Source organism: Convolutriloba macropyga, chromosome 6 (genome assembly GCF_964194025.1).
Source record: "Convolutriloba macropyga chromosome 6, txConMacr16.3, whole genome shotgun sequence".
Lineage (NCBI taxonomy): Eukaryota > Metazoa > Xenacoelomorpha > Acoela > Convolutidae > Convolutriloba > Convolutriloba macropyga.
This window is the reverse complement of record NC_134473.1, coordinates 30,442,707-30,470,588: the sequence shown is the minus strand read 5'-3', so window position 1 is coordinate 30,470,588 and position 27,882 is coordinate 30,442,707. Positions and strand designations below refer to the sequence as shown.

At 35.7% G+C, this 27,882-nt stretch overlaps 1 protein-coding gene across 2 annotated transcripts in view; it reads left to right on the top strand.

Annotated features, from left to right (window-relative positions):
- Positions 1–16,491, top strand: part of LOC142341617 (uncharacterized) — a 38,818-nt gene extending 22,327 nt beyond the window's left edge. Inside the window, exons 6-7 of one of the 2 annotated variants that reach the window (XM_075392705.1) lie at positions 5,618–5,890; positions 16,060–16,491. In XM_075392705.1, the coding sequence (XP_075248820.1) occupies positions 5,618–5,890; positions 16,060–16,263 (477 nt within the window). In that variant the 3' untranslated portion in view covers positions 16,264–16,491. Of the gene's footprint in view, positions 1–5,617; positions 5,891–16,059 lie in introns of those variants that run through there. The other variant, XR_012759116.1, reaches the window with a different exon arrangement.
- The last annotated feature ends 11,391 nt before the right edge of the window (positions 16,492–27,882 follow it).

The following is a 27,882-nucleotide window of genomic DNA, read 5'->3' as shown; positions in this document are numbered from 1 at the left end:
GGGTGAAATAAGTCTTTTTTGAATAATAAACAAGGCAAAGCGAACTCATTGCTAAAATAGAAGTCATGCAGCTTCTTTTAATAAATTTTTTCTGACCTGTAGTTTTTTGAAGGTCATTATTTGGAAGAAATCTTCTATTTTTTATTCTGATTCGAGGCAGAAAATTTCAGGGTGCTCTTATATTGGTCTTGCGTCAAATCTGAAGAACAACTTTCTTGTCAAATATCTAATTTTCGTCTTCTTTTCATCTCTTGGATTCTGGGGATGGCAAAGCATTCCGTACTAACCAGATTATTGATTTGAACTGTAGCTCAATATTATTTTTTTCAAATTGAGAAACATATAGCTACGTTTTTAGTTGAGAGTTAGTTATTCAGGTATTTTAATTGCTGGAATGGCCATAGCTGACCGGAGCTATTTTGGGCCTTCTCTTGGTCTTTGCCTCTTATTTTGCCCACTATTTTTGAAGATTTCAGATCAAGTGAGGATATTTTATTGAAGATTAAGGATATCTCCAATTGAAGATTAATTGCGGGCAGCTTTATCACATCAATTGAAACTATAAAAAATGTGTTTTAACTCTCAAATTTTTATTGTTTTTTGAGACTATAGGTCTATGAAGTTATAGCAGCTACGTTAATTTTTGCGCTTTTTTGATGGAATAAAGGAAGACGTGAGTGGATTTTTAAGTATGTAGTTGGTTTTCTTTTTCCAAACCGCTCAAACTTTTTGCCTCATTTTTGGTAGATTTATTTCATGTTTTTTCATGATTTTTTTTTACTTTTTTAGAAATATCAGTTTTTTTTACTCTGTTGTAAAACTCAGTATTTTAATCAGTTAATGGGGAATCACTGAACAGCTTTTGTATTAGCTATTAATTCTACTTTTTTGTAGATTTTGGCTGTTTTCAATTTGAAATCATCAAAAGAAAAAGATGATGAAGTTTATTTTGGGTCCTGTCTTTATTGATTTTTCTCTTCGTTCCTGATCAACAACTTCTTGTCCACGAACCAGTTTGTTTTCGACGCAAAATAGCCTTTTTTAAAGTTGAAACCAAGAAACAGCAAAATCATTTTTTAAAAAGAAGGGTGCGTCATTTAGGTTCTTCAATTAAATTTTGACTGTCTGTTGTTTATTGAAGGTAATTCTGTTTGGCATTAGTCTAATATGTTTTTGATCTGTTATTTGCTTTATATATTTTATAGGTTTATGAACCCAAGTTTTTCAGAATAGTCTCGTGTAAAATGTAAAAATAACTTTTTTTTGTCATTTTTTGTATTATTCGTACCCCTTGGTTTCTGAAGTGAAAAAGTTGTTTCCTGTTAAGCAGCCTATTGATTTGAACTGGAGATTTTTTGTGTTAAAATGTAGAATTGAAACAACGACATAATTTTTTATTCATAGATGCGATAGCGATAGGTGAGCGGAGGTATGCTTGGCCTTCTCCTGATGTTTTTTAATAGCCGCCCTCATGTTCTCAGCCGGCTATTATAGCGCTCTCAATTTTGTTTACTTCGTTGAACAAAAATTTGTTCGCTTTACATCAGTTTGCCGATTTTTTGACATTTTGCATGAAATTTTATTGACTTCCTCAGGCTAGTTTTACTCTTCTCTTACTCTGCTATTTTTTTTACTCTTTAAAAATGCGACTGTTCTCTTAACTCGGAGCAAAAAAATTCTCGTCAGCTATAACCAAATTTAAAAAATAACCGATTATTGTCGGAAGAATGGCTCTCAACCAAGGACCGGATGCTCAGTTGTACGGAACCATGGAGACCACAGACAAAATTAGTGTTCTATAAAACATGCAGATATAGAACTCTGATCTTATTTTTATGTGAAATTGTACACAAAATCAAACAATGTTTTTCAAGGAGGAGACTCCTATAATTATCAAATTTGGTCCATCTTCAATTTCAATTGAATAAAACCCCCGAATAAATAAAACAGGTTTCGTCAAGGAGATTTCGTCATGCTTGATTACAATGCTGATTAAATAATTGAATCGATAATACACGTCAAGAAGCGAATGAAGACACGCCCCAAAATTGTCTAAAAACCTAATAAAGAGAAGTCAAATTCAGAATTCAAGCCAGTCTAGCAAAACAAAAAAAATATTCACGCAAATGAACAGAGAAAAAATCCAATGTTGCAAATGATGTCGCCCACCCAATTCAGTCCCAAAATTGCATGAATGAATGAAAAAATCAGATTTGAAGCAAGCATGACGTCCAGATTTCAAAACAAAAATAACTGTGAAGAAATAAAAAAAAAATACCATGCAGATTGCCGGAAAATAGCCGCCGTTGATAACCACGATTTGGATTGAAAGAACAGAAGAAAATAATGCAAAAAATTGATTTTTGTACTACATTTTTGAAGTGCAAACTATTTTGCTGTCATTTCGTTGTTGACCATACTCTTGTTTCTTAGTGAGAGGATACAGGATCAATTTAGCATCCGGTCCTTGGTTGAGAGCAGCTATTCTTTCAAAGATAGTCGGCTATTTTTTGTAATTTAGTTTTAACTAATGAGAATTTTTTTGCTCCGTGTTAAGAGAGCAGCCGCATTTTTAAAGTTTTTTGTTAATTGGCTCTAATCAGATTTTTGAATTTTAACTCTCGGGAGCCTAAAAGAGCATTTCCAAGTTATCATCGCCACGTGAAATAGGCGTAATCTTGGTTTTCAAAAGTTTGAAAGTTTTAGTTTGTTCATAGGAGGCATGCATAATTCCTCAAATAATCTTAAATACTCTTACTGGAAATGGCGTGAAGCTCAATATTTCTCATTATAAGGTCAATATATCATGCTTATGTCATAAGGAGTAGTTTTGAAGTTTTTTTTTTTTGATCGATTAAAAGTCGCAAAGCGACATCTTAGGCTATTATTGGCCTTCTCCTGATTTTTTACAATTCAAAGAATTTGAATTGTATTGGAATGCTGTCTTTTTATGACTCGAAGATGAGAATGTTGAAGCGTCTTTTTTGAGTGGTAATTTTTGTCGGAGTGTAATTGAAACAAGAAGTGAAATGCGTGAAAACAAAGCGTATAATTCAATTCGCTGAAAGATTGATTTATTGGATTATTTGAGAGAGAGAGAGAGAGAGAGAGAGAGAGGACGAGAGCGAGCGAGAAAAGTAGGTGTATCAAAATTTTCACTGAGCGAGAAGAAATTTTTGATCACGGGCGGCTTTTTGAAAGCAGTTTTTATAGTTCTAACTGAAAGTTAGCAGTCAAAGGTGTTTCGCTCAATTATCTTAACTATTAAAAGTGCGTTTGGAAGCGTTTTTGACGATCTGAAGTGAGTTTTACACTTTTGGTGTCAATTTTTATCTATTTTTCCCTTTTTGCCTTGGTTTTTTAAGTTTTTTGAGCAATTTTTATCCTTCTTCAATTTTTAATGAGATTTTAGGTGTTCTGTGGTTTAAACCAGTTGTTCTAGACTTCCTGGTTGTCTATCAATTTGATTAGTTTTATTTTAGCAAGAAAAATTTATCAGATGTTTTTTTTTGTCATTTTGTTTTCAAAATGTTCAGTGTAATCAAGTAGGAGGAGGTTAAGATCAGTGAGGACTGTCACTTTTATATTCAGAGTCGTTTCCGTCCGGAATTCTCCGGGCTAGGTTTTTTAAAGATCTGTTCACACCTTTTTATGATTTTTGAATCAATTTGAAGCGATGATTTTTAGTCACGCCGAAACAGTAAGTGGAGCGAAAAAGCGTGCTGGTTTGCGGCGTAAAAGTTTTTAATCTAATTTGTAAATAGAGTGAGAGAACGGTGTATGAAGAAATATTCGCTTTCTCGCTAGTGGTTTTTTGTTCGCATGCGGCGTTTTCGCTTCGAATTTTACTGGTTAATAGCCGCCCTCATCTTCTTCTCAGCCGGCTATTTTAGCGCTCGTATTTTTTTTACAATTCAAAGAATTTGAATTGTATTGGGGAGCTGTCTTTTTTTTAAAGATCTGTTCACACATTTTCATGATTTTTGAAGTCAAATTGGAGTAGTGATTTTGGTCACGCCGAAACAGGAAGTGGAGCGAAAAAGTGAGTGGTGTTGCGGTGTGAAATGTTTTTGCTCTAAATTTAAAGTGGAGTGAGAAAACGGTGTTTGAACAAAATATCGCTTTCTCGATAGTGGTTTTTTGTTCACATGCGGCAATTTCACTTTGATTTTTACTATCTTTTCAATTTTTTGGATCGGATTTTTTTCTAAATGGTTTTCCCAATCCATTCATAGTCCGTTCTATGTCTAGTTTTCTGTTTAGTCAATAAAAATTCTTTGAATTGTACGTCAGGACTTGTCCTGCTATATATTTTTTTACTTCGTCGAATAAAAAAATGTTTTGCTTTACCCCATTTTGCCGCCGTTTCAACATTTTGCGTGAAATCTTTTTGACTTCTCTAGGCTAGTTTCTCTCTTCTCTCATTCTGCTAAAAGTGATTTTGAACATCAGTTGCTCAGCAAAGCAATTCAAAATGAACAGAGTTAGTACAAAAATGGATGTCAGAAATAGAAACGGGATAAACCCATAAAGCCCAGTTTTAGATGCCCGCTATTTGAACGTCGTTCCTTTAAGTCTTATTTACCATTTCTAATGCTTATTGTTATTGATAGTAGCCCCTGTAGCCTCTCTCTAAGAAACAGAAGTATGTTCAACTACGAAATGCCATCAAAATAAATCGGACTTGAAAAAATGTTTTTGTACAAAAATCTTTTTTTTTCAATGTCTTCTGTTATTTCAATCCCAATCATGCTTATTGGAATCAACGGCGGCTATTTTCCGGCAATCTGCCGGGTATGTTTTTTTTGGTAAGATTTTTATCTAAATGGTTTTCCCAATCTTGTCATAATCATTTCTAGGACTAGATTTTCTTGTTTAGTCCGTGAAAATTCTCTGAATTGTAGGTCAGGACTTGTCCTGTTTTTTTTTATTTTGACAGGATTTTTGTTACGACCAAACATATGACGTCACAATCACCACTTCAAATCTGCTTTTTTCTTTCATTCATGCAACTTCAATTGAATTGCGGGATCTTTTCCGTTTGCGCCCCACCCCACAGTACGCTATGCGCCCGCCCAGTTACAGAGCACGTGCTATTACATAGTAAATTATTATGTTAAAATATGGCACGTGGGTTTGGGGTGCAAATAATATGCTCCCACTAAGCTGGGGAGCACAAACCGAAAAGATCCGAATTGCGTTATTCACTCTTAAGTGTTATTCACTATTAGTGGAGAGTTTTTTGTTCATTCGCGTGATTAACTTTGTGGTCGCTTGTGACTTGCCTCATTCTCAAAAACGACTTCCTCACTTTGAAATTGACTTTTTTTTACTTTAACTCAAAGAGATAAGGCCAAGTGAGTGCCTGCCACTCTAATTGAAGGGTGTTTGAGGGCAGTTAATAGAAGCAGCAGTAAGTTATACAGATTGTTAATCAAAATCTAACATCTCATCATATAATTAAATGAAATTTTTTTTAGTCTGTTTCTCTTACCATCGTTTTGAGACTGCAGATCTACGAAGCTATTGCGGCAATTTTCTGGCAATCTGCCAGTTATTTTTGTTTTAAACTGAGTAGGTTGTGTTTCTGTTAGATTGTTGAAGTGACGTTTTTCAGTCAAGAATGCCTTCACGGGATGAGAACGGTTTCGCGACAGGTGATTCGGCTGCTGGTAACAGGGCTCGATCGAGATCCGACTCTCGTGGCCGGAGGTCCATCAAATTGGGCCCAGGTTCCGGTTGGTCCAACTACGAGCGATCGACTGTGGAGATCATACCTCCTACGCAGTGTCTTAAACTGAAGGATTTGGCTCTGGAGTGCACTGGCAATGCTGGGTTGGATGCGGCAAAGCAGAGTGTCATTTCCAGACTCCAGCAATATGGGTTTCAGGTACTCCACAAAGTTATGCTTCGTTAACTAGTCCCGCAAAAACAAAAAAACATTGTGTAAAAGGTAATACACTATGGTACCAAAAAGCTACGTACACCTAGAAAATTTTTAAAAAAGCGGCACGTATCCGTTCTCTAGCAACCATTCATTACGTTTTAACTTTCAACTAGTCGGTTTGTATAGTTTTCGCACAAGTTTCTCACGTCATCTGAGTCAAGTTTCCGACATTTTCAAATTTTTCCGAAGAACTGTCTTCCGTAATTGTAGCAGATCGGGACTATTTGCTGACCATTCCGGTTCTTCTCCCTCTTTTTCGTCGAAAAAATTGCTGACAAACTTCAATTTATTCACAGGAGCAACATCTTGAAAACTCTCACACAGTTTCACCCATCTTATTGTATTTTACTCCAAAACATAAGTGATGGATTTTCCGAACTCGGCTTTGTTGTTTTTGTCAAAAAATCGTTCCCTTTCTTTGATAAACTTGCATAATTCCTTCACTGGAGACGCCGTGATCCTGTGACTTTTTTCATAGTTTGTTTGCATACTTACTGTTCACGAAATTTTGATTTTAAGCTGGGTTGATTTTGCTTTTTGTTCAATAAACTCCAACATTACAAGTCGCAACAGCGTGGCAAGCGTAAAAGAACAAAGTAACAAAGAACCGCTTAACTATCTTTTCTGTGTAAGCGGAAAAAGTGAGATTAAAATCTCGTTTAAAATCTCAATTCTCGCATTTTTTCGCGCCTTAACGTAAATCAAATGTTTTCATCAGAAGTAACAGTTAAAGAGCACAAATTGTGCTGTACGTGACTTTTTGGTTTCCATAGTGTATAATCAATCGAGCGATCACTCAGATATTGAATAAAGAGTTCAAATTTGATTTCAGCTAAATAGTTTTATCTTGTAATTAATAGCCGTCTTCATTCTGCTGTAAAATTACCGAGAAACAAATAGAAGAGGCCTTGCATTCAACTTGCTCTTAGTATTGTTTGGATTGCTACGGCCTGAATTATATCTTCGTGAAGAAAATGTCAGCTCTTGTTGCAATTTATTTGGAAGACTTCTTTCATAGATGCATTATTAATGCTTATTTTTCCCAATGGTTTGAAGATTGCAAAATTGGTACCCCTGCACAAGGAGGGTGGAAAACAAGAACCTTCTAACTATAGGCAGTTCTCGCTATTACTAACAATTGGGAAAATGTTTGAGTGTTTGAAAATCAATATATCAATATTGCAGTTCCTTGATCTTTTTCAGAAGTGAATATCATTCCAGTTTTCGAAACATATGGAGCGCGGTTGACGCCATTGCTACTGGTTAAGCTTGACAAGCAGAATTAATACGCCTTGGTGCACATTCCTTGAGTTAAGGAAAGCATTTGACACCGTAGATCATGGAGTTTGAACTCAAATTTGTTATCGTTATTGTTTTTGCAAGTAATTGTAAAAGCTAGTTTGAGCTCAAAAACCCAAGAACAATGCATCAAATTTGGAACTAAAAAATCCTTGCTGCATGTAGTCGAATCAGGTATGTTTCTAGGGTTGATTTTTGGCAATCCTATTTCTCATCTATAACATGAAATCAAAACAAGGACTCAGAACTGGTTTTCAATGCTGATGGCACAGCGATTGTAACAGGAAACAAGAAAAAGCGTCAGTAATCATCAATTAGCACTAGAATAACTGAAAAATTGGATAAAAGAGAACAAGTTACTTTTGAACGCACAGAAAACGAAAAACATGCTTTGTATTGGCCATCGTAATTCTGAATTTGAGAATTCACTCTTCATAGTCAATCAAATCTGTCAAAGACGTCAACTATTTAGGTGTGAATATTGATAGTCAAATACGTTTTGACAGCATGTATTTCAATTTCGTGGCATTTTTTTAAGTCTAAGAAAAGTTCTAGCATCGATTAATCAAATTTTTTTTTTAAATTTGAGGCGATTTTACAATTTTTGTTTCTCAACTTCTAAAAATCTATGACTCAACTTCTAAAAATGTGTTAGAGAATCTTGAGTAGAGACTTGAAGGCAGTGTTTCAGATTATTTATCAGTATTTGTTATCAAATTTGGCTTTTCTCAAATTAAATTTTCTGTTTTGTTTCAAAATTATTAATGTATTATAGTAAGCGGTTAATTTTGTTAAGCGGGTAGATATCTCGCACCTAAGTGAATATCATTTGCGTTGCAATTCTGGAGTCTTTTGTCTGTTTCTTTTTAATTCATCCAATAAAAGTTTGTTCCGCTTCGCTGTAAGTCTTAGTTCTTTCAACTTTTTGCGTAAATTCTTTTGAATTTTCTAGGCTAGTTTTTTTTTGTTAATCTAAAGTTGAAAGCGCATTCTAAAGTGAACGAAATCGTTAAAACGATAAACCCAGAGCGCAATTTTAGACGTCCGCTATGTGAACTCTTCTTATAGGTCTTAGTAACATCTCTAATGCTTATTGGTATTGTTACTAGCTCATCTCTCGCCTCATTAAAGAATAGAAGTATGTGTAACTACGGAATTGCATCTCTATAGTTCGGGCTTCAAAATATTTTAGTACTAAAATCAATATTTTATATGCTTAAGTTTGGTGCACATAATAATCTCCTTTATTAATGCGATTTTTCGCTTAACCAATTTTTGTCCGACCCTTAAACATCACGGTGTCTAAGGCGGTTCTTAATCTTAAAATCAACACTCCTCTACCGAATGACATTAAAATAATTCGGAATTTTTTTCTTTCAGTCTCAATCGGGCTTTTCGGAATCAGTGGCGGCTTTTTCGGTAATCTTTGTTTTGTAATTTCAAACGCGATTTCAAAGCGTTGTGCCTCTGAACAATGTCTATTTGGAGATCAAAATTTTATTAATAGCTGCGAAGTGATAGCTGGGGCTAATATTGACCTTCTCCTGGTTTTAACGTCTCAAAAAAGAGCATTGCTTTGAAGCTTTGAGTGGACTTCCATGTGACCACTGTTTATAATATTGGTCTTTAATTGACTCTTGTGTTCTTCTTGTAAAACTGTATTTACGGCTTCGATTTTGGCTGTTTTGTTCAAATTCTTCTCTTTCTTTGGGTTTTGCTATGTTTAAATGTAATAAATCTTTTTGTTAGAACTTAGGGTTATGCATTCTGTGTTATTGGTAATTGTATTATTTTATAGCTTCAAGTTCTTTAAGTTCAAGAAAAATTTTGTTTCAAAATTGTAATTTTGAAACATTTTCAATATTTTAGCAAAAGATTTCAGATGTTTAATTGCTCTCAAACGAATTTTGTAGCAATTATATTAGTCCTGTCGGTCTTTTTTATGCGATATTTCGCTTGACCGATTCTACGTCTGACGGGATAAACAGGTAGCGCCGAGCGGGCATTAAGTGCTCTTAGAGCCTTTCAGCTGTTTCAGCTTAAACTGTTTTGGAGACTTATACTTATGGTGTGAAGGGCGGTTCTTAGAGGTTGAGACACCCCCCCCTGTTGACCCTCACCCCCACTATTGCCTCCACCCCCACCGCGCTGTTGCCCCCACCCCAACCCAGTGTTGCCCCCATCAGCCCCCGGTGCACCCCCCCCCCCCCCCCCCGTGGCTAGCTACTGACGAAGCCAACCGCTCGCCGGTCGTTTGAGACTAATTCGCCCGACGTTAGTCGGTTATGTTTTCAATTTTTTAACTTAATCTTCAAGGTTTTACTTAGAAAGGCAAATGTCTCGTCGTGACCACTGTTTATAATATTGGTCTTTAATTGACTCTTGTGTTCTTCTTGTAAAACTGTATTTACGGCTTCGATTTTTGGCTGTTTTGTTCAAATTCTTCTCTTTCTTTAGGTTTTGCTATGTTTAAATGTAATAAATCTTTTTGTTAGAACTTAGGGTTATGCATTCTGTGTTATTGGTAATTGTATTATTTTATAGCTTCAAGTTCTTTAAGTTCAAGAAAAATTTTGTTTCAAAATTGTAATTTTGAAACATTTTCAATATTTTAGCAAAAGATTTCAGATGTTTAATTGCTCTCAAACGAATTTTGTAGCAATTATATTAGTCCTGTCGGTCTTTTTTATGCGATATTTCGCTTGACCGATTCTACGTCTGACGGGATAAACAGGTAGCGCCGAGCGGGCATTAAGTGCTCTTAGAGCCTTTCAGCTGTTTCAGCTCAAACTGTTTTGGAGACTTATACTTATGGTGTGAAGGGCGGTTCTTAGAGGTTGAGACACCCCCCCCCCTGTTGACCCTCACCCCCACTATTGCCTCCACCCCCACCGCGCTGTTGCCCCCACCCCAACCCAGTGTTGCCCCCATCAGCCCCCGGTGCACCCCCCCCCCCCCCCCCCGTGGCTAGCTACTGACGAAGCCAACCGCTCGCCGGTCGTTTGAGACTAATTCGCCCGACGTTAGTCGGTTATGTTTTCAATTTTTTAACTTAATCTTCAAGGTTTTACTTAGAAAGGCAAATGTCTCGACGTTGTTAAGATATTGTCGAGGCCAATAAGTGAATTTTGTATTTTTTTTTGTACTTTTTTGAATTTTATTAATGTTTTTTTTTAAATTATGAATTTGCCAATTGGCTACCTTTTTTGTGCTTTTTTGTTACTTCATGCTGATTGTACTCTTGCTTTTGGCACATTTCTGTTCCGAGTAAATTCTCTTAACAATTGGTGGCCTTTTTTCCAGTTATTTTAGGTATGCCTTTATGCGTTACATTTTTCAAGATTTTATTAATAAGAAATGGAGGCGATTTACATTATGAAAATTTTCTTGGGTGTGGAACTTCTTTGATGTGGAGTTTCAATCTTTGTCCTTAATCTTTTGCTGATATATTTGAATTTTGCAAGAGAAATCGTTTCATCAACGTTTTCTTCTAAGAGGGAACTTTTATTAAAGCGTTTGAGATGTTTTGAAGTTAAAACGGAAATACTTTTCCTGTTAAATTTTCAATAATAGCAGTTTTGGTCCAAAAAATGTGTTTAATTGCTCTTGAACGAAGTTCATAGCAATTATTGTAAACGTGTTGGTCTTTTCTGTATGCAAATTTTTCGCTTGACCAAATTGCATTTTTCTTCTAGAACTTTCTTTGACTTGTCAAGTGGCTTTTTCACGCTTTCGTTCTTCATTTTTGAGTGATTAATAGCCGCCGTCAGCCTATCAAACGGCTATTATTTAGGCGCTCTCCTTTTGTCGGTTTGTTTTTTCTATTGATTTAAGTGAAATTCCCTTCGATTGAACTTCACTCAAGCTCTGCTTTTCTTATGTAGCTTTCGGGTTGCAGTTCTGAAGTTCCATAACTGTGTTCTGGAGTTAGGGGATCTGAGTTTCGAGATCTGGTCTCTGGAGAATCTTTAACCTTGTAAACTCTTTCAATTTCATTAGTTTGTACCTCATTTCTGTAGAGTTTGCGACCATGTTAATGTTTTTTTTTTAATTTTCAGTATTGGCCTGCTTTGATGCTTTTTTATGCCTGACAAAAAAGTACCTCTTTTAGCAATTGGTGTAGCAGAGGGCGTTTTCTGGGGACAAAAAGTTTGGCTTTGACTGCAATAACGTTTACTTTTCGAATTCAACTTTTGCTCGATTGTTTTTTGTTCAACTAATTTGAATAATAGTTGGAGCTCAGTTGTATTTATTTGAGCGTTCCCTGCATGCATGGTTGATGGGTGTTTTTGGTTGATAGGACGCTTCGAGGTGCTTCTGAAATTCTTCTGGCTGTGTTGTTTTTTTTTTTCAATTCATCGGAAAGATTTTTGTTACAACCATATGACGTCAACATAACTTCAAATCACCTTTTTGTTCAGTCATTCATGCAGTTTGACTGAATTGAGTGTACGACGTCATCTTGCACTCTTAGTGGAGTGTTTTTTGTATTCATTTGCGTCATTAAGTTTTTGAGTTCCAGGAGTCATACAGATTTTTCATCAAAATGTGGATTCTTAATAATCAGAAGCAATTAATAACAAGAAGAGAAATTTCTGTTTCGGTCTGTTTAATAACCGCGTCCTGCCGCGTCCTCAATTCCAGGCGGCTATTATAGCGCTCCAACTTTTTATTTTCGTCTAACGGATTTTTTTTTGTCTTACCCTGACTTCTTGGAATTGACTTTTCAATGACTTACCTCACTCAAAAAAATGACTTCTGAACTCACTTATGGAACTTTTATGAACATTTACTTGTGAAAGGTCAATAAAGTGCATCTAAGTAGTGCCAAACCTATATGCCCTAATTCTTGATTATTAGGGTCTTGAGTTTTCGATTTCGAATTTTAATTTTGGGATCTTCTCCGTTTGTGCCCCCAGTACGTTATGCGCCCCCCCCCCCCCCCCCCCCAGTTACAGAGCATGTGCCATTACATAGTAAGTCATTATGTAAATATTTTTGCACGTGTATCTCAGGGGTGCAAATAATATGCCCCCACTAAGCTGAGGGGGCACAAACGGAAAAGATCCTAATTTTGAAAAGCCCTATTAGCGCTTTCTCCTTAGAGCTTATGTGTCTCATAAAAATGACAGTCCAAAACTAACCCAAAAAGTCTAGTGCTAGTGGTCAATTAAAGGGCTGGTGGTCGATCTGTCTATCTAATCTCTTTAGTTGTTTCAATTCATGGAAGGCCCCAAGGGTCTATCGTGGCTATTTTCCGGCAATCTGCCGGCTATGTTTTTAGTTGCTCTCAAACGAAGTCTGAAGCATTTATAATTGTCCTGTGGTCTTTTTTATTAGTTTTTTTTTTGCTTGACCGATTTTCCGCCTGACTGTTTTGACTTTTTGTCTTCCAAAATAGGATAAACAGGTAACACCCGGAGGTCATTAAGTTCTCTTAGAGCTTTTCGGCTCAATAGAATCTCTTGGTATGCCGTTCACCGAAACTGTTTGAGAGACATAAATATGAGAAGGGCGGTTCTTTGAGTTTGACCCCTCCCCCCACTTAACCCCCATCCCCTCACTTCCCCCCAGTCCCCCCAGTTCACCCCCACTACAATCCCCACCCCTGCACGTCTTTCCACCCGAAACCCACCGCGCTCGCCTACCCTCTTCACGCGCCCCCTCAGTTACGCTAAAGCTAGTTACTGACGAATTGAACTGCTTGCCAATCGTTTGATAGCAATTCGCCCGACGTCAGTCAGTTATGTTTTTAATATATTTTGACACTGCAGATCTATGATGCTATCGCGGCTATTTTTTGTCAGTCTGCCCGCAATGTGCATTCATTTTTGACCTTTCGTCCCATTTAACCCATTTGAATTTTCGTCCTTATATATGGGATAAACAGGTAGCGCCCAGCGAGCATTGAGTTTCATTAGAGCCCTTCCTTAGCCTTGTTTAGTATTCATACAAGTGCTTGCTGTGGTGAAGCTACTAGGAAGGCCGTAGTTTAAAGTTAAAAGGTCATTTTTAGGATTTTTCCACCCCAAATTCTTGCAAATTTTATTGTTTTTATCGTCGTTTTTTTTAAATTTTTTGTTGGAACGGGCAAAAATTGAGGCTGGTTAAAGTTGATAAAGGTCTTTTGCAACACATAAGTACTTTTTATGACCATTTTAAGAGCTATGTGTTTTGGTAATCCAAAAAACACGAAAATTACACTAATCTTCACAATTTTTTTCCAGCTTTTTAGTAAATTTTTGTCATTTTTTTTAAGTTTTTCCAGCTTTAGTTGTGAAGAAATCTCCTTCAATAGATTGCAGCACAGTTTCTAGTGGTAATTGAATGGTTTTCAACATTTTAGCTTTACGAATTTTAGCATTTTTTTGACAATACTTGCATTTTTTTCGTTTTTTTTGACATTTGTTGTCATTAGTTTTTCCAGACTCAGGGGCAAGAAAACCTCCGTAAGGGTTTGACAATAAGTTACTGAAAAATGTTTAATGGTCACAAAGTAGATTTCAAATTTTTTAATATCACAAATTTAAGCAATATTTCTAGATGTAATTGATGGTTTTTAAGATTTTAAGCTCACGAATTTTAGCATTTTTTATTTATAAAACTTGCAATTTTCAATTTTTCTTAAGTTTTTTGTCATTATTCAGGTTTTCTCAGCTTTAGGGCTCAGAAAAGCTCCTTGAAGGTTTGATACTAATCTACTGTAAAATTGTTATTGGCAATGGAACTGGTTTCAACTTTTTAATATCACAAATTTTAGCAATTTTTTAAAATAACACTTCCCAATTTTTTTTAGTTTAAAAATTTTTGTTATTTTTTAAGTTTATACGGCCTGAGAGCCAAGGAACCTGTTCGGCTACTGGGTTTGATAATAGGCTAATGCATAGTTTCTAGATGTAGTGGAATGTTTTTCAGGATTTTAATATCCCGAATTTAAGCATTTTTTCAAAAAAATATTTGCAATTTTATAAGTTTTTTGAACTTGTTCATCATCTTAAGGTTTCTCGAGCCTCCAGAGCCAAAAAATCTCCTTTAGGTGGTTTTAATAATAGATTACTGCATAGTTTCTAGTTGTAATTGCTGTTTGTCAAGATTTTAATATCACGAGTTAACAATTTTTAAACATATTTGCCGGAATTTTGGGATTTTTTTTATTTTTCTCGCATCAGAGATCTCCTTCGAGGTTTGATAATAAGCTGCTGCATATTTTCTAGAGTTAATAAATTGTTATCAGTATTCTAATGATTCGAGTTTAGCAATTTTTTGATAAAATTTAATTTTTTAATTTTTCGAAAAATTAGTATCAGGTTCCAATTTATGGATCTTTATGAGCCATTGAAACTGTTTGAGGCTTGAAATAGGGACCATGGATAGTCTCTTAAGACAATCAAATGCTTCTGAAGAAATGAATATCACGAATTTTAGCAAGATTTTGTTTAAATTTGCAATTGTTTTTAAAATTTTTGTCCTTATCTGGGTGTATCGATCATTACTGGCCAAGGTTTTGATTTCTTTTTCACTGCGAAATGTGGAAACTTTTTTTTGAGTTTTGCACTTTCAGTTGTGTTCTATATGGTTTAATTTCTAACAAGGCTAGAAAACTAGAAGTTGCAGATTCGAATCTCATCATGGAAAATATGACTGCAATCGAGAGACAAAAATGGTTGTGTTTTATTTTAACAGCCGCGTCCTCAGTTCCAGGCGGCTATTATAGCGCTCATCAATTTTTTTTTACTTCGTCTAACAGATTTGTGTTTCGTCTTACCCTGACTTCTTGGAATTGACTTTTTCAATGACTTACCCCACTCACAAAAATGAATTCGGAACTCACTTATGGAACTTTAAATTTTATGAACATTTACTTGTTAAAGGTCAATAGTGTGCATCTAAGTATTGTCAAACATATATGCCCTAAGTCTTGATTATTAGAGTCCTGAGTTTTTGATTTCGAATATTAATATTGGGATCTTCTCCGTTTGTGCCCCCAGTACGTTATGCGCCCCCCCCCCCCCCCCCCCCACCTAGTTACTCATCACGAGCCATTACATAGCAAGTCATTCTGTAAAAATTATTGCACGTGCATCTGAGGTTTGCAAATAATATGCGCCCACCAAGCCGAGGGGGCACAAACTTGAAAGATCCTATTTTTGAAAAGCCCTATTAGGGCTTTCTCCTTATAGAGCTTATGTGTCTCATAAAAATGACTGTCCAAAGCTAACCCAAAAAGTCTAGTGGTCTATTAAAGGACTGGTGGTCGATCTGTCTATCTAATCTCTTTAGTTGTTTGAATTCATGGAAGGACCCAAGCGTCTATCGCGGCTATTTTCCGGCAATCTGCCGGCTATGTTTTTAACTGCGAAATGTGGAAACTTTTTTTTAAAATTTTGCACCTTCAGTTTTTTTCCATGATTTAATTACTAACAATGCTAGAAAAATAGAAGTTGCAGAATCGAATATCATCACGGAAAATATTTCCAGCTCTCTCTCTCTGTGTTGGTTGGGTTTTTTTCTCTTTCTCGTTCACGCTTATCTCTCGCACATTCTATCTCTTTCCTTGACTCTTTTGATGCCGCACTTCAGCTGCTGTTATGCGGCGTGATGTCATCTTCAATTACCCTCACCTCACGCACCTTCAATTAAGCTAAAACTAGCCTCACTATACCGTGGCTAGCTACTGACGAAGCCAACCGCTCGCCGGTCGTTTGAGAGCAATTCGCTCGACGTTAGTTGGTCATGTTTGTCATTTTACAAATATGCGGCTCATTACTTTGCTTAGTATCGGAGAATAATTTGTCAGCGATTAATTTGTTCAGGTATACAGCGTTGACTATGATCACAAAAGCGAGGAATCAGCTGTATACATCTGTTGCATGGACAAAGCACAAGCAGCTGATATCTACAGGGTGTTTTACGAGCAGAAGTACAATGGCGAAAAGGTCCAAGTTAAGTTCCTCAAACTGGACAAGTACCTCGAGAGGTTTCCCTATCTGAGAAACGTCGTCATTAGTGCGAACTGATTTAGAATAATTGCGTTGTTGAATTAGAACTTGACTGATTGTTTGATTGTTTTCTGGAAGAAGGAAATTTTGAGGTAGTCGTCTACTATCAAGTATCTTGATGTATCACTTCAACCAATAAGCAAAGAAAATATTGGTACTGCCGCTTCTAGTGATGTTGAATGCTGAAAATATGTGAAAATTGTGTTTTTATACTGCTCACTATCAATTTGAAATTATAAAAACTTGTTTTCCCATAATAATGATGCCCAGCTTTAACTACCTGTAAATCTGTTTGTTTAAACCCAAAAGGTGTCAGCAAAACAATTGAGCTTATTGTTTTAACCGGAAGTGATACAACGCCGATGAGTTTTTAGCAATTATTTGGATATTGTTTGTCTTTTACTAGCCTCAAAGCAATAGATGGGGCTATTATCGGCCTCTTCAATTTTCACAGTTCAAGTGTTGGGGCGCTGTCTTTTTACGCCTCGAAGAGGAGTGTTCGAAAAGTGTCTTTTTAAAATATATTTTAAGAAATAATCTGGAGTGAAATTGATATAGGGATTGAAATGGGTGAAAAACGATGTTTTACTGCTGATCATTTGTGAAGAGCGGAGAAAAAGTGATTTCCTTTTCATACTTCCTGTTTTGAGAGAGCAAGAAATTGATGTAAACAATTTTTCTTTTCCCAGAGGGCAAATATTTTGTTCAAGTGCGGCTTTTTCCAGCAGTTTTTGTGTTTAATTGCTTAGTTTGCAGCAATTATGTTAGTCCTGTGGTCTTTTCATGCGATTTTTCGCTTGAACGATCTTTCCTCTGACCCATTTGACTTTACGTCCTCAAAAATGGGATAAATAGGTAGCCAAGAGAGCAATAAGTTATCTTAGAGCCTTTCAGCTCACTAGTCTGCAAGTATGCGATTTACAGTAACTGTTTTGGAGATGTATACTAAGGTCGTGCCACCCCCCGCTGCGCTCGCCTCACCTCCCTTCAATTAAGCCAAAGCTAGCCTCAATAAACCGTACCTGACTACTTACAAAACCAACCGCTGGGCGTTCGTTGGAGAGCGATTCGGCCGACGTTAGTGGGTTATGATATAACCATTGTTTTCTGCTTTAAAGACTAATCTATGAAACAAGGGTTGCGTAAATTGTTTTAAAAATTTTGAAAAGTTTTTTTGAAAATTTAATGTTTTTCGCAATTGTTAGAGCTTTTTGAGTTGGTCAATCATTGATTGAGATTGAGTGCAGGAAAGCTTTTTGTTTGTTATCTGCCTTTTTTCTATTCGAAAAAAATCTTTGTTCTTAATTTTTAAGTAAATTCCAGTTGTCTTGTGTTGTTCTGGGATATCTGTTTTTTTTCCTTTGGCCGGTTTTTGGGAAGAAGACTCAAGTCGGTTCCGGAATTCTTGCGGCTATCGTTTTGTTATGATCTATTCACATATTTTTGTGACTTTTGAAGTCAAATCTATATAATAATTGTGTGAATACTTAAGGCGGCATGTTTTAAGGGCATCACTGAGCAGCATGTTTTAACAGTACTACCGAAGAGCACGGTAAAGTGGTTGCTTAATCGGAGGTTAATGACCGAAAAAGTGTGCTTTAAGGTCATTGATCGATTAATAATTCTAAAAGCTCATTGACCGAAAGATGTTACAAAAAGGTCATTGACCAAAAAGTGTTGCCAAAAGGTCATTGACCCAAAATTTTGCCAAGAGGTTGTCATCTACTGAAAAATGCTTTGCGATAAAGCCTGTTAATGTAATTTTTTTTGCTAGAGAAACAGACAATAATCGGTGTTTCAATAAACAAAAACAATAGTGTCGAAAAATCATTGGCCGATTAGTTGTTAAGAGAAGGGTCTCTGAGCAGAAACTTCTTCAGAAAACGTTCCGTGACCGAAAAGCTTTTGTTACTGAAAAGGTAAATTATCAAAATTGTGTCAAAACAAAGAGGGTTTATGATATTGTGTCGTACTTAATTGTCAAAAAATTAATGTTCACGAAAAAGGTTGTCTTGAAAATGTGTGAAGGAAAAGTCACCGAAACCGTCAATGATTAAAAGGTGAATGATGGTAATTTGTTTTGCCAAAGTTTCACTGTACGAAAGGTTTTTTAATGCAGAAGAATTCAGCGATTACAATTCGTGAAGCGTAAAAGACCCAATAGGTCCCAATGCAAAAACCAAAGTTATGTGCCAAAAAATTATATATGACAAAACTGAGGTCTTGAATTAAGTAAAAATTCTTTAGCGCTCAGTGGAGGACTTTTTCATGTTAAGGGCTGATATAAATTACTGCACACAAAACATGATGGGCATATAATTTTCCTTCTTTAAGTTTTTCGAAGAAAATATTGTTGGTGGCTTAACCAGTTCTTTAACTCAGTTCTGTGTTTGTTGACTTCTTAAAGTCTTTCGCAAAGGCCTTCCAGAGATTCTTTTTTATTAGCCTCTTCCTCGTCTTAGTCACATCCATCGTGTTCTCATTAGCACATTCATCTTTTTTGAGAACTGGAATTCATTGTTTCACCTAGGATCTGTTTTCTCTTTTTTTGAACTGTTGCATCTCTCCCTCTCTTCAGTTTCTCTAGCTTCTTTTCTTTTGTGCGATCTTCTATTTTGTTTTTTCTTTCTCTCATAATTTCGGCTTCTTTCTTTTTGCTGATCCATTTGCCTTCATTCTATCGCTCTTGTTTTTTCGCGTTCGTTCTCTCGCTCACTTTCCTTTTTCCTGCTTTCTCTCTCTTTCTTTTCTTTGTTCTTTACTAACTTCTTCTCTCTATTTGTCTGTTTTTGATTTAATTTTTTGCTTTCTATTGTTTTTCTTACGGTCAGGTCCTGGTGTTCTCATGGTTTTTGATGCATTGTATTCTCTGTTCTTCTGTCTCATCAATTTTGATTTTACCTTCTCTTTTTCCCGTTAATTCCTTTTTTCGCTTTTCTCTCACGTTGGCTTTCTCCCAAACTCTTATTTTTTCTGTTTTCCTTCTATGCTTTCAGCTGCCTTTTGTTCTGTTTTTTCGATTTTTTTCGTGTTATTAAATTTACTTGCTCTCCGATTCATAATACATTTCTGCTACTATCGATCTCTTTCTGTCCCATTTTATACCTCATTCTATCTGTTTTGATTTTTTAATGCTCTGTGAGAACGTCTATAACTCTAAGTCGCATAAAACCTTTCTTTGACATATTTGGTTCTCGTCTAAATTAGTTTTGCAAAAAAAATTTGGTAACGATTTCATGTACACCAGTTATCACGAATAAGTTTTCAATGAAAATATGAATCGTTAAGTTTCAAGATATGCATTCAGATAGTCTGTACAGACCTGCTAGTTGTGGTGAATTGGTTACGCCGATATAGGAAGTGGAGTGGTAAAGCAGGAAGTTATAGGGCGTAAAATTATAGGGCGTAAAATTAATTCACTCTTATTTCAAAGTAGAGAGATAGGACTAAGTTTGAGCACAGATTCGCTTCCTTGATTGTGATTTGTTGACGCGCGGCAATTTGACTTCTGATTTTTCAAATTTTCTGACAGTTCTCCAAATAGTTTTCTAAATCAATTCCTATGCATTTCCAGTTCTAGTTTTTTTTGTATTGCTATGTTCTTTCGTCGTCAAGATTTTTGTTACGACCACGTGACGTCACGATCACTTCAATTTTAATTTTTTTTTGAAATTCAGTCATAAAAGTTAGACTGGTCTTTCGTGACGTTATTTTGCATTTTAGTGAAGAGAGTTTTCTTCATTCGCGTGACTAACTTTCTGATCTTCGTGACATATATTAGTCTAAAAATCACCTATTCTGTCTCAAATTGATTTTTGCTAAATTTAATTGAAGGAGATAAGGTCAACTTAGTGTTTGTCACTCTAATATCATGTTATTTGAGGGCATCTAATAGAAACAGCAGGTACATTATACAAGAAATATTATACGAATTAGGAATTTTCGGAAATTAGGAAAAATGAAATTTCTCTTCGGCCTCATCTTTTTATTTGCTTTTTGAGGCTACAGGTCTAGGAAGCTAGTGCAGCTATATTCCGAGAATCTGTCAGCTATGGCTCCTTCTGCTCAAAGTGCTTTTAAACAAGAGTTTCTCAGCGAAGCGTTTGCAACTGAACGGAGTCAATATCAAAAAACAATCAGTCATAGAAACGGAATCAACATTTGTGAAACCCCAATCTCTCATTAAGAAACTAGGGTTCGGCTGAATACAAAATCAATAAAATTAGCTCGCACCTTCGACTTTTAAAATCTTTTCTATCTTGTATGAAACCCAAGGGGGTTCTTTTCAAGTTAGGTATTTGGTAGGCAGTTCAAGCAACTTTGTATTTTTAAAATGGACGACACGCTTGGTCACGACATCTCTCGGCAATATAGAAGTACTTCAGGAGATAAATGCCTTTTCCCAAATTTTGTTATAGAATGCTCTTCACAAGCCTTCTGACGTAGTAAAAGTCGAAAAGTTTTTGTTTCTGTCATGTCAAAGGTACTACGGATTTAAATACAAACTTAGTATTTTTCAATTTTTAATTCCAATGCCTTTGTGTTGAACCTAAAAAAGTAAAGGCAATTAGGCTTTTTGATATTGGGGGTGTAGGAGAAAATGGTGGTGGGAGGGGTATTTGGGTGGGCGGGAATCCGTGCCAGACTTCTGACTAATTTTCTATTATTAGTGTTGCTTTTTGCAGAGATCTCCGAATGGCGATGTTGATCACACCGATAACACACCGAGAACACTGATAACACCAATTAAACGGAAACTGGAAGTTAAGTATTTGGAAGGAATGACTATAAATAGAAAGTGAAAAACTGGTGGATAGGCAGTTTTTTCTACCTGCTGCAAAGCCTTGTTCACGTACTGCTATTTTGAAACAGTTTGCTAAAAAATTATTGCAAACCTGGTTATCATAGGTGTTACTTGACTGTGATCTTATAGTTCAAGAGTGTTTCGGGAGTGGCGTGATAGCCAACAGTGGCGTGATAGCCGAGAGGTAAGGTGTGTGACCGACACTTATATTCGCAATAATAAACTAAATTTTTGTTAAGTATCTGATATTATTAAGAATATATTTCAGGTCTTCGGATGTGGTTCCTGCAGTTTCCCAAAACAACGAATTCTATTAATCAATTCTCTTCTACATTCCATCTAAACTTTCTTCTTTCAAATTAAACAATATCTTTCTACAACTTCACTTCTAATCCAATCCTTCTAATGGTAAGCTTTTCATTCAATAATAATTCATGCATTTTTCCACCAATAAGATTTAACTAAGTTTAAATAGAAATGGCTTAACTTTACATCCAATCAAAGTTTAGACATTACTCTGCGCTTCTTTAATTTTGATGTTACACTGCTTATTAATTTATAAATTCCTTCATTAAAGAATTTGAAACCACATTAACAGGACGGCTTTTTGTGTTATGGTTTGTGTACAAAATTTTCGCATGCAATGGGTATCTATAATTTTTAATAAGTTAACGGTTATTAATCAGAATTGCGTATTAAGGCTTCGCGCGATTTGTTTACAAGCAAGTTGCATATTGTCTAAGTCTACTGGAGCACTCTCTTGATTTGTCAGATTAAAGAGTTGTTTCAACTGTTGTTCACTCAAAACAATATTGTTGTTTGCAAGTTTACTCATAGGATGTAATTGTAAATACTGATGGTCTGCTGCAGAGACAACCAAAATCGGTTTTGATTCAATTCTCTTTTCACCAACCACCGATGTAATAACTCTAGCATAGCGTTGACGATAACATTGTAAAGCATACGTGAGTCCGAAGTGCAATAGTAATGAAATACAGAAAGAACAGAACCCAATCGCTAAGGACTTTTTCCAAGTTCCAGCTTCTCGAAATTTGTTCTGAATACTTGGTCTCAAGTTCTTCATGTTTTGAATAATAGGTTCAGAGATTTCGTCTAATTTGACAAGCGATTTTCTGTGACATTCGGGCACCATTAACATTTCTAATTGAACTTCTTCAATAATTTGTTTGCGAGCTTCAGACATTGATGAAGTATGTGGAAGTTCTGTTAAATCTGGTAGCTTACTGAAGAGATGCTGCAGAGGATCTGCTAGTTTAATGTCGATTTTTATCGCACTATCGTTTTTGCAAGAAAACATATCTGCTCTCAGTTCCATTGAACTAGTCTCGATTTTTGTTCCACATTTCAATTCTAACACACATAGTTGACATCCAGGAAGCTTTGTTCGTTTAAGATGATTGGTATTTTTCAAATCGCTGAGAAAAATATCAAAGTTTTTGCTGGAAGATGTTATCAGCCATTTACCATTGCCAAGATTCTTTGCTTTTTCTTTAATAGGGAGTTTGACCGTTAAGATATTAGTTTTGTAACGCTGAGAACTGATTGCCAATTAATAGTGAACCTAGACACGTGTTTTCTGCGGTTTCCAATGAGAATCCATTTATGCATACAGGAAAACTACTGGAGCCCACACAATTGTCAATTTGTGGCTGTGAGAGTAATGCTATGCGGTTTGTAGATTCAGCTATTGCAATGTAATTTGATTCCAATTCGTACTGAGACGCGTAACCATCTTCTCCTCCGTTGGGCATTGGCACTGGGGTTGCTCTATATAAGTTGAGAGCTGTCGAACCAGATGCCAAAGGTACTGCTAAGGTGAAAATCATTCCTGAATTGACTACAGCAACATTTGTTAAAATTTTTGTCTCGTAATACGTGCGAATCTGATTCGTTGGAATAGCAAGTGTCAATCTGTCTGTTTGGTGAACTTGGGTTAAAGCTACTTTTTGAAGAATTTCAAATAGCATCGATCGCGGTAGTAAAGACATCGGTATCACTTTGTTAACCATTGACATGACAGAATTCAGTAAATTTAGTTTGTAGGCGTAAACAGCAACTCTGTAAGCTTTAATTTCATTGTTAATTGCAAGAAGTGAAGCTGCCAAATTTGTTTGAACTTGTAGCATCTCGTCTCGTGCGTAGAAATACTGATTGCACGCCATTAAGCGTCTCGTGTTGTTGTTTAGTAGATCGATGGCACTGTTTAAAGTTATGGTATGGTTTTTCTGTGTTTCAATAAGAAGTGATTGCGTTTTCTGTATATCTTTCATTTGCGAAGCAATTATGAAAAATTTTTCGTTCAATTTTGAGTTGACCTCAGTCCAGCGGTATTTATTTTCTTCTAATTCCTGCAAGGCATAGTCAATATCATCTTGACTGTGACTTGATCCTCCGCAACCTCCAAATATTGACCCTAATGAACATGCAATGCCTGCCCCTGCTGATAATGCAGTTAATGCTTCAAATGCTATTAAGCCAGCTCCTCTCTTGTTTCTATTAGCTGAGTAATTCCTCATTGTTTTAGTTGATCCCATCGTTTCGAAAAGTTCTTCCTGAAGTTCTTTTATGTCGACTTTGGCTGCTAGTAATTGTTTTTCAACGTGTTTTGAAATTAATTCAAAGTTGAGCGATGTTTCGTTCGTTGACCTATTTGACAAGTCGCAACCGAATTCGTATTTGCTCCAAGCATTTGATAATGTTGTTGTTAGATATTTAATTTGCTCGTCAATTGTTTCATTTAGTTTTGGCAAGGGAACCAAAAATTGAACGTTAATAGTTTTTCAGCTAACAAAAGTTTTTGTTGATAAACAAATTCTATGCCGTTGTTCTGATATTCGCAATGACTTGATAAAATATTTGCTGTAACTATTAGACTCAGGTAAACTATGGAAACCATTTTGAGAGATTATGACAGTGTTTTGGTAGGATTTAAATTTGATCCTTAGGTGGCCAGGCTAAGAAAAGTTTATGACCTACTGAGTTTTCATCAAGCCATTTTAATTAGAAATAATGACCTCAAACTATGAGACTTTCAAGAAAATATCTCTGGGCTCTGTTAATAACATCTGTAGGTGATCAGACTTTTTGAATAAATATCCTGCAGTATTAATTTTGTTTCCAAAATAGCTCTAGGATTAGTTTTTCGCATTCCATTTGCCAAAAGCCCTCTTGTTTAAGCGTAGCGTGTAACTTTGCTGTTTCGTCGAAGATGTTTAATCAGCGAATTTTAGTGTTTGTTTTTGTAGTATTCTAAGAATAGTGTTGGTCTAGACAAGACCTCACCTTGTAACATGTAGTTTGCACAAAAATCCAAATATTTTGTTAATTGATGAATAATACGTCTCTTTTCAGTGTCTTCTGTGTTGTAACGTAAAATATGGAATTATTTTGAATTCATCACTAAGGGTAAGTATGTTTTCAGTTGAAATATGTTTCGTTTCTTTGTGTTCTTCTTTATGTTGGCTTCGGCCTGTAATGAGATTAACGTTGATAAAGAAACAAAAATTTTGTGTTGCAAAGATGCAACTATAGTCTTGGAGTCTGGGGTGGTTGTCTTCACCGCGAATAGCGTGGAGTATCCCTGCGTGTCAGAGGAAGTGGAGTCTTCTGTCTGGCAGTATTTGTGGTTGCTTTCTCTGGCCTGTGTTCTGTGTGTCTGCTGCTGGCCATGTTTAATTGCTGCCCTTTTGTTGTATTTTTGCTAAGTACCTATGAAATTTAATCTTTCAGTGGAACTCAAAATTTCTAGAGGTTTAGTGGTAAACAGCAATATTTTTTTTGTATTAATGAATAATTTTCTTTAAGATAAACTATGCCAAATACACGAACTTTTTCGCTGTCCTCGTACGAAGAAATCAAATTATTTAAGGACAATTTTTATAATGAATCAACTTTACAATCAATCTGCTGGAAACCTGTGCCAATTATTGATGTTCAAGGTGCTTCAAATTGGTCTGATGTTATGACCGAGTTTAATGAGCAAGGTGTCAATAATTTAATAAATAACGGCTGGATGAAATTACCCGTTGCAATAACAAATCACGAGTTATTTAAAATTGATAATTGCTTTCTAAACGATGTGGAGAACATTAGCAATGCTAATCAATTCCGTGAAATTGTTGATAATTATTACACCCTACCTTCAACTGTGATAAACAATTGCCGTGAATCACGAATTTATCAGACTCATTCATGTCCCGATTTTGATTTAAATGAACATTCGTTTTCTGTAAGTTTTTCTATGTTGAATTTATGTACTTTTTCTATTCCTGAATCGTTAACTTTTACTAATTTTGATGCTTTGTTTCAATTTAATCCGTATTATACAGATAGTCACGTTGAAACTGGTGGTAAGGATTCAATTTCATATACCCCTGTTGGTGAAAAGTTATTCATAATTTCTAACCATGGTAAAGAAAGTGTATTGTTAGAAAGGCAACTTAGAAGTGTCAAGAATTTCATTCAATTTGTAAAGAGTGGACCAGATACATACAAACATTCCATGTACTATTACATTCCAAACAAATCTCATTTCCTTTGCCAGCCTGCTTTATGCGCGCATGCAGTTTTAACCTTCACAACCGGTCCTTCACTTGTCTTGGGTTGGGAAGCAAATAACGTAAATGATACTAGTCGCGCACAAGAAACGCTGAGTAATTATGGAAATGGTTTGCAGAACAATGCCTTCAAAAGTCTAGTTATTATTCATGGCATAAAGGGAGCTGCTGAATGGAGTAGCTTTCGAGATAAACAACATGGAAAGAACAGTGGAATAACTGAACATTTACAATCTTATGCTTCGTCTGGCCAAAATGTAGTTATTACCACTAGTACAAGTAAACGCGGCCGCCCTGCGGGCCCAAGCAAAAATCGTAAACGCAGTTTCTTCCTTCCTGGTCAGAAAGCCAAATATGAAGAAAAACGAAATAAAGAAACGGGTAAAATTTGATATAGCGGAATATGTAAGTGCATATAGGAATATTATGGTGGAAAATTCAATTTTATGCTGTTTAGAAAACCTCCAATTGAGGTTACACCGTGGTGTTGGAAGAGATTGTGCAGCAGTAAATGAACTGCATTTAGTCAATTTCTACCGCGTAGAGAATATGTGGACTGCAGATCAAACCTGTCGGGCTGGAGTTGAAATTCAACAGCGGGAAAATAACCAATTTTCTCAATAAAAGTACGTTTTTATAAAGTTTTATAATTTACGCTTCTAGCACATAAAAGTTGCGATAATGAGAATAGGTTCATTAATTGCACAAAACCCTAGGCTACAATCGTATGCAGGCGGATTTTTCATTTTTTTTATTGTAACTCGAGATAATTGAATTTTTGTATGTTTTCCCAATGGAACTTTTGTTGGAAACATGAATAATCAGGGATAATAATGTCGATAACTTTCCTTTCAAAGTGTTAAATGCATAGTTTTGCCGGAGGCAAGTTTGGAATGGTTGGTGTTCATTCAGTGTGCAAAATAGTTAATTGAGGAAAGGAATATATGAACATAGTCGTTTTCAAATTATTCAGTGTTTTATAGAAATAATGTTATAGTAATGAAAATAGGATAAGTATTTGTAAGAAAAACGTCTTAACTAGATTGAAAATGTTGTGTCTGCTTCCTGACACGACCATATTGTGAAACTGTGTTTGCAACTTGTGGTGATGGTTGTTGAACTTGTACTGATACAGTTGTTTGAACTGGTTTTTGGGCTGTTGTAAGTACAGTTGAATTACTACTACTCGACTGCGCTGCTCTTTCAGCTCTTTTTTCTGCAATTATTTTAGACAAATTCGATACAGGTGCTTTTGGTTCAGATGGGGGAACAATATTTCTAATATTGGTCGATTTTGGACTTGAAATTTCTGAATTTGGTGTTGAATGAACTTGATCGTTTCCAATTGATTCTGGAGTCTTAAAGATTAAATTTGATGATTGAGTACTTGATTGTGTTGCGCTATTAGAAACACTTGATTCAGTTGTTCTTCTTTCTGGAGTGTTTTCGTTTTGTTGCTCATTCAATTTAAGTTGTGGTATTTTTGTTTCGACTTTGGTTACTCTATTTAAATCCCATGGATTATAAAGCATATCTTCTAAACTATTGTCGAAAAGTTCTGGTTCTCGTAATGCTTCAGGCACTAATGGATCTGGAATAAATTGTTTACTGTCAATATTAGTAAGGTCTTTTACTTCATACTGTGGTATAATAGGTTTTAATCGAACTCTATGGACTATTTGCGTATGGTTGGTATTAACTTTTCTGACTACATAATTGCTTCTGGAAAAAACTTTCTCAATGCGGTATAATCCATTCCATTTACATTGTAAGTTGCTGATTTTCTCGTGTTCGTTAGACAGTTTTGGGCTTAGCATAACACAATAGTCATTTAATTTGAGTGGCACAGCTGCTGCTTTTCTGTCATAGTATTCCTTATACTTATTAAAAGATTTCACAAGTAATTCTTTTGTTTGCCCGAAAAGTGTCATCATTTTGCTCTGTAAATCTGATATGTAGTCATATTTGCTACTGTGATGATACAATGTTCTGTTGTTAAACCTAATATCTATTGGGTTTATTGGTATTCGACCATGAAAAAGTAGAGTTGGTGGGCAACCAATAGTTGTATGGTAACTAGTATTATGTTGGAATACTGCTAGATCTATGTGCTTATGCCAATCGTGTTGTAATTGATTTTCATAAATCCTTAGATAGCGTTTCAGTGGTCCATGGGATCGTTCGTTGACATATTTGACAAGTCGCAACCGAATTCGTATTTGCTCCAAGCATTTGATAATGTTGTTGTTAGATATT